At 38.2% G+C, this 15933-nt stretch overlaps 1 protein-coding gene across 1 annotated transcript; it reads left to right on the top strand.

Annotated features, from left to right (window-relative positions):
* Positions 1-426: 426 nt before the first annotated feature.
* On the top strand, positions 427-15876 carry smc2 (structural maintenance of chromosomes 2). Its single transcript, XM_057331528.1, has 24 exons — positions 427-701; positions 1059-1208; positions 1304-1426; positions 1507-1545; positions 1688-1798; positions 1895-1939; positions 2085-2318; positions 4551-4700; positions 7879-8112; positions 8831-8990; positions 9581-9698; positions 9776-9914; positions 10020-10139; positions 10222-10426; positions 10558-10693; positions 11691-11815; positions 11896-12089; positions 12789-12932; positions 13177-13371; positions 13473-13673; positions 13763-13879; positions 13979-14139; positions 14360-14507; positions 15218-15876. The coding sequence occupies exons 1-24, from the start codon at positions 534-536 to the stop codon at positions 15398-15400; spliced, it is 3600 nt and encodes a 1199-aa protein (XP_057187511.1). The 5' UTR covers positions 427-533; the 3' UTR covers positions 15401-15876.
* Positions 15877-15933: the final 57 nt, after the last annotated feature.

Below are 15933 nucleotides of genomic sequence, written 5' to 3'. Positions count from 1 at the left end.
CGTACATATTTGACTGCCGCGACTGACCAATCAGAATGAAGAATTCAAAATAGCTATGAAAATAAGACACATAATATGAGTCAAAATATAGAATTAGTATGTTACAAATTAAATGTTAACGCATATTATAAGCACGTATAAACAACACTTGAGCAAACCGCCATGATGACGTCTAATGTTTGGGTCCATCAGTTGGGTGACTGAAAAAGTCGCCTGAATCAAAAATGAAATTGGATATTTTCAGTTAATGACAATACCTTGTTTGTAGTTTTTATAAACTACCACACAATAAACTGATATTTTAATAAACATCTAACGTTAATTTGTGTGTTTGTATTTTAACTGGTAATTTAACTAGACTGTTTCATATTTTTCAAACGGCAAAGCGGAAGCGTGCCTGGCGCCAAATTTCAAGTTTAACTTTGGATGGTTGAACTGAAAGCAGCTTGGAAGCTCACTGGGGTTATTTTGCGCACTGTTTTATCGATTTGTAGCGTTGCGTTTGTATTTTACTCGTACGGTGTTCGGTCGAAATGTACATAAAGTCTATTGTACTAGAGGGCTTCAAGTCCTACGCAGAGAGGACGGAGATTAACGGCTTTGATCAGTATTTTAACGCCATTACTGGACTCAACGGTAGTGGAAAGTCAAATATACTGGATTCCATCTGCTTTCTGTTGGGGATATCTAACCTTTCACAGGTGGGTACTGATCTAACACCTGTAAGCTTGTCGACTTGTCGAGTCTTTACAGGACACCCATCACAAAGCTTTAATTCCATAGTAATACAAAATCATATAAATTAATGTTCATTCAGATGAAATATTACAGATTCCAAAGTATTTAAAATGCTTTCTTCTTACCTTTATTGAATGCATTATTACTTATCTATCTTTTAAAACTATAATAATAATTTACATGTTTTTTTTAAGTAAATGCAAAGTTCAATGTTTGTTTAATAATAAATAGTACAAAAAATAAAAACGATCAGTGGTACTTGACTAGACCTGTTTAATATAAAGCCAAAATGTAATGCTGCTTGTTTGTAAACCCTGCAGGTTCGTGCCACCAATCTCCAAGATCTGGTGTACAAAAATGGACTGGCTGGCATCACCAAGGCTACAGTGTCCATCACTTTCGACAACTCCAACAAGAAACAAAGTCCTCTGGGGTTTGAGACGCATGATGAGATAACCATTACAAGACAGGTCTGAGACCTGTGTCCACAAATGTATTAAAACATTTCAAACATTCCCTAAAACATGCGTCAGAGAGCGAACTGTGTGTTGTTTGTGTTGTGCAGGTGGTCATAGGTGGACGCAATAAATACCTCATAAATGGTGTAAACGCAAACAACCTGCGAGTCCAGGATCTGTTTTGCTCAGTTGGATTGAATGTCAACAACCCCCATTTTCTGATCATGCAGGTAGCTATGCGATTGACATTGATTATAAGCATTAGGCCAGTTTATTAGTACATTTGTCATTCCAATTTTGTTTATTTCAGGGAAGAATCACCAAGGTCTTAAACATGAAGCCTCCTGAGGTGAGATGTCATTCCTTTTTTAGTAAATAAATCTTTTAATCTTTGTGAATAAGCTAAAATTCAAAGAAGGAATGTCTTTAATGCGCGCTCATATTTTATGTTGTCATCTGTAATATTTGCTAACAGGTTTTTTTGCGTGTAGATTCTGGCCATGATTGAAGAGGCGGCAGGTACCAGGATGTATGAGTGCAAGAAGATCAGTGCTCAGAAAACCATAGAGAAGAAAGATGCCAAACTGAAAGAGATTCAGACCGTGTGTATTTCAATTCATTCATTTATTTAGGTACATTTAAATATTTGGTATTACCAAGAAATTCTCATGGTGTGTGTTCGGGTGTTTATGAAACAGATCCTGGATGAGGAGATCACCCCTGCTATGGAGAAACTGAAAGAGGTTTGTGTTAAATAAAGTTTTTCTGCTGTTAATATCATATTTTAGTTATTTGGCATAATAAATTGTATCTTTCCAGTTCACTCAAAAATTAAGCATTTGCCATAATTTATTCTCTTTTGTCCTTGTTCTTCGCTGTCCTCCTCAGGAGCGTTCGTCCTACTTGGAGTACCAGAAGCTGATGCGTGAGATCGAACACTTGAGTCGTCTGTATGTGGCGTACCTGTTTGTGTGCGCTGAAGAGACCAAGCTTAAGTCCGCTGAAGACCTGCAGGAGATGCAGAGCTCCATCACCCAGCTGCAAGAGAACATGAGACAGAATGAGGCCACAGTGAAGGAGCTGAGCGCAGAGATACATGAGCTGGAGCGCAGGAGGGATAAGGTGAGTCAGGGTTACGATGATCTAAGAACAGGCTTCTTTTAGTGCACTTTTGTAACCACTACACAGTACACACAGAGACATAGGCCCATCATTTACACATGATAATAGGTAGGGCTACTCGATTATGACAAAAAACATAATCACAATTATTTTGGCCAATATTGAGTTCCCGATTATTTAACACGATTACTCATTAACTTTTAAAACAACTTAGAAAATAAATAACTTTGCTTTTAAACTGTGAATTCAACTGAAAAATAAATGTAAAGAAATAGCACAGCTGAACCACTGTAAGGAAAGGGGTGCGCTGTGGATTTATACCACAAGAAAAGAGAGGATCCTTGCAAAATGGAATGTGGCACAATAATCGTTTTACCTCGATTATTTTGTTTTTGTAATTGTTGAAGCCAAAATTGACGATTACAATTAATTTTCGATTAATTGCACAGCCCTAATAATAGGATGTATATTTGATGATGTGATCACAAGTGATGAAGTAGGACATACTGTATATGTGTCTTTGTTCATATTTTGAGTAGAGGTACTGATGAACAGTGTAGCTTTGACCTTAGCTCTGGCCAGTCTACAGATTTAGGCCAAGCAGGTTACACAAAATAAAGACATCTGCCCGATTAACCGAAAATATATATCACGTGATTTATGCACAACTTGTGAGTGAAGTACGGTAAAATGCTGCTGCATCGAAAGCCAGAGGGCGCTCTCATGCAGAAACTCCAAATACGCACTGCAGAAGAAGACCATAACACACGTAGTTCTAGGAAATGCCTAAGGACATGTTTTTATCACTGATTCTCAAGCCTCCTCAGGTATTTTCATGATAATAAAGTATATTTATAATGATCATGTTTGACGGGTGTTGCTTTTTTAAATGCACGTTATAAGCGACTCAAACTCGCACTGCTTTTAGATCGAGCAGCAATTCCTACTGATCCCAGAGCCGTGCTTCACGGACAAGCTACGCATCAATAAACTAATCGATAGCTTGCATTATCGCAGCCTGCTCGGTTTCAGCAGGATTCAGCGGTTAACCGTGCACAAGTGAACAAACTTAAAAATAATCAAATCTGATATAGATATAGTGTGTAAGGTTAGTCAGAATGAGCTCTTTAAATGTAACAGTTTTTCCACTGTCCTACGTTTATTTTTACTTTTTTACGGTGTCAGTTTTAGTCAAGTAATCACATTTAAAATCACAATTTTGAGCTTTACTAATTTTCCCTTTACAACTTATAAATACTTTAGCCATCAAAACACTTCACTTTATCCTATATTATTAGATGAACTGTTAAAAAATTGCAATTTTCATTGCCTTATGACGCATGTGCATGTGCATGTGGGTCAGTCTAAGAGTGTCAGCTTTTCGGACGAGTGTCTGATATGTGCTACAAGCAAAATGTAAACGGTCTTTGGAACAAAACATCTGATTATATTGAGTTGTCCACTGTCCATGTGAACAGCCGTTGTCATGTGAATCATGAAACATGAGTTTAATAGTTAATAAATGGGTGTTTTTTGTTGTGTGTGTGTGGGTTTGAATATGTGGTTTACAAGGACACAAATGTGTATAAACTAAGACATGTATAACAATGTAAAAATGGTTTACAGGGACACTTCCTGTGTCCTCATAAATTAAAACACTTCAAAAAATATATATACTAAATTGTATTTTTGTTAAAGAATGCAGTAAGGTTTTGTGTGAGGGTAAGAATATGTATTATATATAATGTATACCATACATACTTGCACATATACTTTTGACAAGGTGTATTTACAATGTGTCACTTGCAGTATAAAGAAAAATGGTTTAACTGTGGAGAGAACAAACTGTGTTAATCTACATTAACAAAAAGAGAAATGCTATTAAGATGCTTTCTGGTCCCGATTAGACCCAGGGGCTGAATCTGATGATGGGGGTCACTCATTGGTCACCTCAGATTTAGGCATAAGTTTGGTTGCATTCAAAACAGCAACAGTCGCCTTAACTGGTTTGGTGATGGAGCAGTTGTGGAGACTAAAGGTCTGAATAGTGGATGTTATGGTGGGTAATGGACTGGCAAAAATATTAAATTCATTGTACGGGAAATCATTTGTGAATATTTTATGATGCAAATTGATATCTGTTAGAGAAGTGTGCGGTTGATTGATTGAATATCTATGTCTCCTCCAGATCTTTTCCATTAGCACGTTTCATAACTGTGTCTGTCTCTGTAGGAGGTCGGAGGAGTTTTGAAGACTCTGGAAGAGACGGTGTCTGAAGCCCAGAGAGTAGACACAAAGGCCCAGAGCACTCTTGATCTGAAGAAACAAAATCTGAAAGACGAAACCAAGAAGAGAAAAGATCTGATCAAAAACATGGAGGAGGTAAAACAGGATTGGCAAGATGTGTTATTAATTCTTATCATACATTTGTGTTCATTGTTGGCTCTGTTTCTTTTACCTTAAAGGACTCATTAAATGAGCACTTTCACAAGTTGGTATGATTTATTAGGGTCTTCATGAAATGTCTGGAACATATTTTGCTTAAAAACACTCAATGGCTGTGTAAACAAAACCCTTTTTGCCTCCTCAAAAACAGCTATGCTCACAGCAACCCGTTTTGGTGCATGTCTCTCCTTAAATGATAATGGGTTACAGCGCAGCGCACCCCACCCCCCTTCCGTCCCTCGAGTCAACACAACACATGCGTAGTACTGCCATGGCAATGGTTTAGCTAAATTATGTTTCCTGAACTCCTCTGCGGTTAGTTTAGTTTTAAACGTCTCAAATCTTTCGTCCGTAGACTAGGGGTGTTCGGTTCCGGGTTTTTTGGAGTTGACTCCGATTCTCGACTCCCACTTTTGGAGTCGATGGAATCGACACTTCGACTCCATTTACTGCCATTCAAAACGGGCTCAGGAATATGAATATAAAATAAATGAATGTAACTTCACAAGTTTGGGAACTTTGGGCTGGCAACCAAATTCCAAAGTCATTAGCAAATACACAAGCATTTGTGCAACGAACACCATCACAGAGAGTTTTTGTGCTGTCAGAGCAGTTACTCCTTTCTGGTCCTAAACTGATGTGGGTTTTCCAAGTGCACGCAGCGCAAGGACATGACGGTCCAGGTCTAACCGTAGCTATAGGCTTATGGTAAATCCAAGAGATTTCGTTTCCTTTATTATTTGTATAATTTTTATTTTGCATCGATTTTGGAGAGTTACAGTTACACAAATGAAAATGTTTTGTACTTAAAGACACCGCGTTTCATTGTTTTGAATTGAGGCTCCGTAAATGTGCGCTAAACAAGCCTAAAACATTTTTTATTTATTTTCTATTAAGAATTTATATATTCACCTTAGGCTAAGTTCAACACATTTTTTAAAAAGGAGAAAAGACGTTGAGCCTACCGTGTGTTCTAAAAAGTATTTAAAAATATCAACATGTCATTTTAAAACCAGCAAATATGCTATAATAATAACCCAGCAACAAGAACTTAATATATGATTTGTGACTTCCTGGCTGTTGCTGATTTTTTACGTTTTTAAGCTGGATGAAATGCATTATAATTTGTTTCCACAAACTTGATTTTAATTTGTGTCCAGTTATGCGCACCGACTCACATTTAAGCATACTGTGACGCTTTCATTCAAAGCAACTTACAAAGTTGATTAACAGTTGTTTCGAGAAATAAAAGCTTGAAGAGGGACAGACGAAATATAGGAGAATTTTTAAAAAGAATTTAATGTGATCGGATTGACAGTGAAGAATGAACGGGAAATATTGCGTGAGATTTTTTTGAGAGTATGAGTAGGCGTCGCTCATGCTCTGATTACCGCAGTGTTTTGGATCGGATGTAAATGTATATAATCAGAGAGAGAGAGAGAGAGAGTGGAGGTATGATGTTTACCTTAAACACGATTGTTTTTTAAGAAGCGCCAATCACAAAGACAATTTAACCAATTTGAGTCAATGACAACTTTAAAGATTACGGAATCGAAAAGGAGTCGACGAGAGTCGATTCCTGTCTTGGAGTCGATTCCGATTTTAGGGACATTACGAGTCGAGGAATCGACTCTTTTGGAGTCGACTCCCCATCCCTACCGGAGACTAAAAAATCCGTCACAGCAAACAGCGCATACACAACGTGTATGCTCGCCTAAAATCCACGGAATGTGCACCTGCAGATCTCAGCGGAATTACGTGGATTTTAGCGCTTGTCGTTGACAAGTTATAATGTTACACACACAACGTGAGAGCATAACTAGTAACGTTATGCTGTGACAGATTTTTCAGCCTAAGGACGAATGATTTGAGACGTTTAAAACTAAGCTAACCGCAGTGTTCGTCCCTGTTCATTAGCAAAACAAACAGCTTGCCGCAGCTGAACATATTAACGCACATGTATTAACAGCTAAACTCCAAGTGCCCATTTGCCAAATAACATATAAATATAGAGTAAGTTTAACACTGGCTTTGAATGTTCTATTTAGCCCGTGACTGACTTAGATCCCTTCGCTATCATATGCTAACGTTATCCTCCTATTTATACGGTACATGTACGTCAATTCAGACTTGATAAATATTACTTACATGGGCAGCTTTGTCTTGTTCAGTTGGTCTCGATCCCTCTTGAGGAACAACTTTGAAGCTAATCCAGCTTGTACTGTCCCAGGTTGATAAACCACTCCGGCTTGAAGTGATTCACGCAAACAAGCAGGTTTTTACTTATGGTTTCTGAGGGATTTCCACTAGAAATAAAATAAATCCACTCCTGTTTCTTCTGAGGTTAGCACTCTGTGCAGCGACTACACTGTATGTTGCATGTTGTCCACGAACTTTAGCCATGGCGTCACGTACACAGCGCCGTGGGTGGAATTGTGTAGATTAAAGGGCGGTAATATTATAATAAGAGCCTGCGTCTACATCACATCAGGAGCGAAATCTGAACAGCTCGATTTCTCACATGCTTGCAGAGAAAGGCTTACCAAAACAAAGTTACTTGGATCTTGTTTTTCACGTTCTCTGGGTTGCTAGATGCACCGGGGACCCGATTATAGCACTTAAACACAGAAAAAATTTGACTTTCATACAATGGGTCCTTTAAAACTAAAAACTTAGTGATAGTTCACCCAAAAATGAAAATTCTTTAATCATTTACTCACCCTCTTGTCATTTCAAACCTTTATGACGTTCTTTTGTCCGCACAACACAAAATATATTTTGAAGAAAGTTGGTAACCGAACGGCACTGGACCCTATATTCACTTCTATTGTATGAACACAAAACCAATGCAAGTGAATGGGGTCAATTTTTTAAAAATATCTTCTTTTGTTTTCTGCGGAAGGAGGGAAGTCATATATGTTTGAAATGACAAGAGGGTGAGTAAATGATGACAGATTTTTTATTTTTGGGTGAAATATCATCTTGTCTCTCTGCATAGTTCAGTGGTATTAATACCAATAAAATAGTATGGTTCTCAATGCAAATTTTAATTGCATAGTTACTGTGTACAATCTAAATACAAAATCATATAATTTAAATATTTACTTTGAACTAGGATAAGATAATGATGTCGGCCAAGGAAGCCGAGGTTGCTAAGGTGGTGGAGCAGCTGAAGGTGGTTCAGGAGGAGGGGCAGAAAGATGCAGAAGCATTGGAGGTGGCCCAACAGCATTTTAAGGCGGTGTCAGCTGGCCTTTCAGCCAATGAGGATGGAGTCGAGGCCACGCTTAATGAGCAGATGATGACCTGCAAGAATGACATGAGCAAAGCTGAAACTGAGGCCAAACAGGTGATTTTTTTTTTTTTAGTGCAAACCAAAATCAACAGGCTGTGTATACATGGTATTTAAAGGGACAGTTCACCCAAAAATAAACATTCTGTCATTTACTCACCCTCAAGTTGTTCCAAATCTATAAAATTCTTTGTTCCGATGAACACAGAGAAAAATATTTTGGAAGAATTCTTGTAACCAAACAGTTTTGGTCACCATTGACTACCATAGTAGGAAAATTTTTAATGGTAGTCAAAAGTGCCCCAGAACTGTTTGCTGTCCTACATTCTTCTAAATATATTTTGTGTTCAACAGAACAAAGAAAATTATAAAGCAATTCTTTCTACTATGATAGTCAATGGTGACCAAGAACTGTTTGGTTCTGTTTGGAAGCATTCTTCCAAATATCTTTCTCTGTGTTCATCAGAACAAAGACATTTATACAGATTTGGAACAACTCAAGGGCGAGTAAATGAAAACAGAACTTTCGTTTTCGGGTGAACTGTTCCTTTTAGGTGTATTCTGGTGAGTGATCCGATTATAAGTTTTCAAGTCCGATACAGTCCTGTTTTTACCTGACACTAAAATATCTCCCCAGGTGTGATCTATTTTTCGATTACTTTCAGGTGCAAGAGGTGTCCTGCTGTATGCGACTTAACAACTGTTCATGTTTCTACAGTATCTGTGTTTTAATAGTATGTAGTAGTAAATATATCTTTGTCTTCTGCTCTCTTAGGCTCAAATGAAACTGAAACATGCTCAGCAAGAGCTGAAGACTAAGCAGGCTCAGGTCAAGAAGATGGACGGTGGTTACAAAAAGGACCAGGACACATTTGGGGGCGTGAAAAAGAACATTGACAAGCTACAGGCTGAAATGAAGAAACTTAACTATGAAGGTACTGAATGAGATCAGATTAAGGTCATAGTTCACGCAAGAATTAAGTCTGTCATTTATTCACTCGTGTTGTTTATGAATTATTTGTTCTGTGGAACACAAAAGACGATATTTTGGGAAACATCTCAGTGGTTTTGCATGCATACAATGGTACTACAAGATAGTATTGTACAGTGGGAAGTCATACAGGTTTTGAATGTACGTTAGGGTGAGTAAAAATAAAATAATTTTCATTTTTGCCAGAAATGTCCCTTTAAATGTGCTTGTAACGGAATTTGGTGCAGTGTCGTTTGTTCTTATCTTGAACTAAAAAAGAGAATGAATTGGTGGACTTCTAAAAGTAAATCTATCTATAAGCCTTGGCCTTTATATAGTCTTTTATAATAGACACACCTGTAGTTATTTTTTTTCTATTCAGTTAAACAATATTTTAAAGATGTTGATTGAATTTATGGTACAGGGTACACCAATTAAAAGATGTAATCATTGAATGTATAGTTATTGTAAGCAAACAGGTCATTTCACTTCAGTGCCAAGATTCCTGTTAGAATGGTTTTGTTGTAACGCATTTGTGTTAATATGTATGCTCAGATGGGCGAGAGGAGGGTCTACTGGAGCGGAAGAGGCAGTTTTCTCGTGATGTCGCTCGGCTCAGAGAATCATACGAGTCCCTCATGGGCCAGTTCCCCAACCTGCGCTTTGAATATAAGTAAGAATCCATTTGACTCTATATACACTTCATTTAGATAAACATAACATTAATTCAATGATGTTCGTGTTTTACAGGGACCCAGAGAGGGGCTGGGACAGCAGTAAGGTGAAGGGTTTGGTGGCGAATCTCTTCAGCGTGACTGACGTGTCAAACGCTACAGCTCTGGAGGTGGTAGCTGGTGGTCGACTCTATAACGTTGTGGTTGACAACGAGGTGAGGCTTTCTTTGCAAAACATTATCCCACAGATCTCATCCTTAACTATTTATGTTACGGTGTAGCGAATTTATACTTTGGCTTAACACCAAAACTGTCGGCAGGTTACTGGAAAGAAGCTTCTGGAAAAGGGTGAACTGAAACGCAGATACACCATCATTCCTCTGAACAAGATCTCAGCCCGTACCCTCAATGACAACGTAGTGCGCACTGCTAAAAACCTGGTGAGGTACCTGCTAAAGAAGCATCATTGATCTTAAGATTTTTTTTTCTTATGAAAGCTAAACAGTTTATTTTGTATTGCAGGTTGGAGCAGATAACGTACACACAGCTCTGTCATTGGTAGGTTATGAGTCAGAGCTGAGGAAGGCCATGGAGTATGTGTTTGGCACTACGCTGGTGTGTGACAGTTTGGACAATGCTAAAAGAGTTGCCTTTGAAAAAGGTGTGAGCACAAAGACAGTCACGCTTGGAGGAGACGTGTTCGACCCGCAGGGAACGCTGACTGGAGGTTTGTGCATGAAATACACGAACGTTATCAAATTTTAAAGACACGTTACTTCAAATTATAGTTACTTAAATAAACTTAAAAAATACTTTAATTGTAGAATTATGATGTGAGAAACTGTTTTTTGTGTCTAGGTGCACGTGCTCAGACAGCCTCGGTCCTGTCAAAGCTGGCCGAGGTGAAGGACGTTCAGGACAGTCTGAGAGCTAAAGAGTCTGAACTCACCGCTGTGGAGTCTGAGCTCAGTGGCCTCAAGGGAACAGCTGAGAAGTGAGTCACTGTCCAATCAGCGATCTGCTTAAAGGGATACTTCAGCCAAAATGACAATTCTGTCATCATTTACTCACCTCCGAGTTGTTCCAAATCTGTATAAATTTATACAGAAAGAGAAAGATATTTGGAGGAATGCTTATAACCAGACAGATTTTTTCCCCATTGACTACCATAGTAGGAAAAAATACAATAGTAGTCAAAAGTGCCCCAGAACTGTGTGCTGTCCTACATTCTTCAAAATGTCTTCTTTTGTGCTCAACAACAGAAAGATTATAAAGTAATTTTTCCTACTATGGGAGTCAATGGGGGGCAAGATCTGATTGGTTATAAGCAGTGTTGGGTAAGTTACTCTGAAAAAGTAATTAATTACTAGTTACTAATTACATATTCAATAGTGTAATTAGATTACTGTACAAATTACTCTCTCCAAAAAGTATTTCATTACTTATTACTAATTACTTTCTATATCCTATATCAACCGTGATTAGAATTGATTCAGGGATAGACATGAAACGTCTTATTTAATTCATTCAAATAAATAACTACATAAATTATTCGTATTAACTGATCAAAGTATACAAATGTGAGAAAGATACATTAAAGCATACATTTTAAAGTTAGACTTTTGATGTCATTTCCACTATTGAATATATTACACAGTATTTAGTTCAATTACATCAGAAGTAACTGTAATTAAATGACAGAAAAAATAAGAGTAATCCCTTACTTTACTTTTTCCTAAGGAAAAGTAACTAAATTACAGTAACAAATTACTTTGTAACTAGTTACACCCAACACTGGTTATAAGCATTATTCCAAATATCTTTCTCTGTGTTCATCAGAACAGATTTATACAGATTTAGAACAATTCGAAGGTAAGTAAACGATGACAGAATGTTCATTTTTGGGTGAAGTATCCCTTTAAATCCTCACTGACCAATCAGATCAAAGAAAATGAGATGGCAGGCCAAAGTGTTTTTTTGTCTTCTGTAAGGTACCGTCAGCTGAAGCAGCAGCTGGACCTGAAGAACGAGGAGGCTCGGATCCTGGAGACCAAACTTCAGCAGAGCTCCTTCCACAAACAGCAGGAGGAACTGGAGAACCTGCGCAAGACCATTGGTGCATACTTTTTTCTGCACAGTATGAAGTATTGGAGATTTAATGATGTTCTTTAACATCCGGGTCACGTGTTTTTATAGAGGAATCGGAGGAAACGCTAGTGAAGACAAAGGAGGTTCAGAGTAAGGCAGAAGAGAAGTACAAAGTTCTGGAGAACAAGATGAAGAACGCAGAAGCTGAGCGAGAGAAAGAACTGAAGGCAGCGCAGCAGAAACTCAACCAGGCCAAGAGCAAAGCGGACGCCTTCAACAAGAGACTGAAAGAGAAACAGCAGGTACTGTATGACTGAATAAAACCAGGCCCCTGGGAATATCTGAGAACTAACAGGAAAATAGTTATTTCCAGTCCTCGAAAAGATAATGTACTTTCAGAGAGTCAATTGCACTAAGCAACGCTCAAAACTAATAGGGTTGCACAGTGTATCGGCACTACGGTAGCATCGCGATGATAAAGCGTCAAAATACCCGCGATGTCACTCTATTTTTTTAACGGTAGCGCATGCGCATTAACATTTATTTGAACACTTACATCTACATTTTTGCGGTGTTTCTTTCCTAAATGAATCTCTAGTGAGATAATGATTCAGGGAGTCATTCCTCAAGACACTTGCTTCGTTCTTACGAATCAGCCGTTTTGAACTAATTGGTTGAATGATTCACTGACTCAGTAAAAAATTGCTGCCACCTACTGGCCGTTTTCGTTTTACGTTTTTAAGTAAGCCTATCATTTCCCTTTATAAAGATTGCTGAATAAATGAAATTTGTCGCACATTTGAATTAGTACGCACGTAAAAAAATTCTAGTGTACTTTAGTATTTACTACAGTACATTTTACTAGAATTCCTAGACATTCCTTTTGAGTCTTACGATAGTAGATATTAAAGTACACTACAGTGTTTGCTACAATGTATCCAATTACTATAGTTAATACTACAAAATGTTGTAGTGTACATTAAATAAGTGCATCTCTCTAGGAGGCAGATGCAGTAGCCCTGGAGTTGGAGGAGCTTAAGAGAGAACAGGCTGGATATGAGCAGCAGATTCAGGCTATCGATGAGGCCATCAAAGCCGTACAGGAGCAGATCGACACCATGACAACACATGTTTCGGCCAATAAGGTGCAGAAATAATTTTACCTTTTATACATGTGCCATAAAAAGATTTCCATGCTGTGAAAATGGCAAAATAAAGCATAAACTGGACAGTGCAACAATGTCACTGTCAAACAATGGCATGCATTTGGGGCGGAGCTATCGGTATATTCAAGAAATAGTCAATGCATGTTCATTAGCTTTTTTGCTGTTGTATTTGTTGAGTTGTGCTTACACGTATCCTTGAATTTTTTACATGACGTGTGTATAGGAGGCAGTGCGTGTCGCGCAGGAGCAGTTGTCCATGCGGAAGGAGGTGATTCTGGGACAGGAGAGAGAGATCAAAGGAAAAACTGGAGAAGCCAACCGCCTCCGAGAACAAAACAACGACGCCCAGCTCAAAATCAAAGAGCTGGAGCACAACATAAGCAAACACAAGAAAGACAGCGCTGATGCCACAGCCAAAGTGAGTGCACTGGTGGTCTCGTTCACTTTCTCTTACACAAGCTTTATGGTTCTAAAGGAATGCGAGTGCTATGTATGTATGGGTCTAATCATTGTGTTCAGGTTGCCCGCATGTTAGCTGAGAACGACTGGATCTCCTCTGAGAAGCATCTCTTCGGTCAACCCAACACTGCCTATGATTTCAAGACCAACAGTCCTAAAGAAGCCGGACAGAGACTAAAGAGACTCGAGGAGACTAAAGACAAGCTGGAGAGAAACGTCAACCGCAGGGCAATGAACATGCTCAGTGAGGCTGAAGAGAGGGTATGACCTTTTACATCTTTAGTGACACTAATGGAATGTTTTCAACAAGAATCAAAAAAGGGGTTTAAATATTCTCTGACTTTTTTCAGTACAATGATCTTAGAAAAAAGAAGCGGATTGTTGAGAACGATAAAGCCAAAATTCTGGAAACAATTGAAGAGCTGGACCAGAAAAAGAACGAGGCGCTCAATGTGGCGTGGCAAAAGGTAAAATACCAACCCTGTCATTCTTTTAGATTGTCAAGTACAATTACAACAAGGAAAATCTGTGATGCATCCTGTTCAGCACAATTTCTGTCACTGCAGGTAAACAAGGATTTTGGCTCCATATTCTCCACCCTCCTGCCCGGCGCAAATGCCCGTTTGGCTCCGCCCGAGGGGTGTGGCGTCCTGGATGGATTGGAGTTTAAGGTGGCTCTAGGGAACACCTGGAAAGAGAACCTGACAGAGCTCAGCGGGGGGCAAAGGTCAGTATTCTTGCTAATTGTGGCATAACAATCCTGGAATCAATAGCCATTTAGATATTTAGCCGTTTTAATAGCTCTCCAGGTCAACATTCTGAGCCACAGGTCCATTAGAGCATCAGATCTTCTGCCAGCAAACAGGACTCGGCCAGTATTTCCCAGTATGTGTGCTTTCCTCTTTATTCTCATTCTGATGCTTGATGCATTTGTGTGCGTGTTTTAGGTCTCTGGTGGCTCTCTCTCTCATTTTGGCCATGCTGCTTTTCAAACCAGCTCCCATTTATATCCTGGATGAAGTGGATGCTGCTCTCGATCTCTCGCACACGCAAAACATTGGACAGATGCTGCGCACACACTTTACACATTCACAGGTAAAACGCACATATAATTAAAGTCTTTTTCTGCATTAATATTTAAATTATTGTAGTTTCTTTTTACATTTACGCATTTAACTTGTGCCAAGTTAACTTTTTTTGTCAAATTAACATACCAAACATGAAACGGTTATACCCCAAAATACAGAAATGCTTCATATTTATTATGTGGACTGCACTTGTCAAGTTTTTATGTTTTAAGAAAAATTCTTAATTTTCTTGTTCTAATTGTTTAAAATAATTGTTTGTTTAAATTAGAACATATTTTTTCTTGCATCAAATTGTTCTTTTCACACAAAGCGCTTGACCCTTTTTGTGGACAAGTTTTTGACCATTTGAAAGATACAAAAAGAAGATATAAAAAATACTTCTTCACTTTCTCATAATTGACTTTCACACAGTTATTGTTTGTAAGTTTTTAATACAAAAAAATATATTTTTTACATCATGTATAGATCAAATCTATGTTTGCAATGCAAATGCAAATAATTTGATAATGCAGCAGTAAACCATCTAGTATACCTTTATGCATAGGTTTTTAACTTGATTTGAATTCAATTTAATATCATTTTTAAAATAAGTTCATGCCAGAAGCATAAGAATCGGGTAGTAATTTGTTAGAATCAGGCCATCTGCATGTATTCTTAGTTACAACATGACAGTATTTTATCAGGCAAGCAATCAAAAGCATCTTTTTTACTTTTCAGTTCGTGGTGGTGTCTTTAAAAGACGGAATGTTCACCAACGCAAACGTGCTCTTCAAGACCAAGTTCGTTGATGGCATCTCTGCGGTAACGCGCACGGCTCAGACGCACGAGGGGAAAGTTTTGGCACAGCGCAACCAGCAGAAAGCCAAGGACAAACGCCAGCGTCAAATAATCACCAGCTAAACGCTTTCTGAATTACTCATGCAAATACATTACACACTGAAGCTATATTTACTTCCAGTAATCACTTAGAGGTGTACGCTCAAATGAAATGGCATATTTAAAATGCTCAGTGCCGAAGCGTTTCAAACATACACTCAGCTAATGCATATCAGACAGGTCTGTAAATTTTTTTTACACGTACAGCCTTTCTGTGCTTTTACTTCGTAGTTGCCATGTGACTTTAGTGTATTTTCTCTCTGTACAGTGCTTTTCATTATATTTGTTTGTAGTATGTATCTAGGAGTCTTTGCTCTTTTTTAGTAATAAAGTATGGTAGTGACTTAAGAAATTACCATCATGCCCAAATGCACATATGGCATTTTAAAACATTTGAAGAGAAATTGTGATGAAAGCGTTTAGACATTTTGCCAATAAATGTAATTGGATGGTTTACTTGTATATGACACGGTATAAAGGACTGAATTTCATTCATGACTTTGGCTTTTTTAGGGTTTTGGGGTATGGAATTACTTGGAAATATTTTCAAGGCCTGT

This window comes from Triplophysa rosa, linkage group LG4 (genome assembly GCF_024868665.1).
Source record: "Triplophysa rosa linkage group LG4, Trosa_1v2, whole genome shotgun sequence".
NCBI lineage: Eukaryota > Metazoa > Chordata > Actinopteri > Cypriniformes > Nemacheilidae > Triplophysa > Triplophysa rosa.
This window is presented reverse-complemented; position numbering and strand designations above follow the sequence as displayed.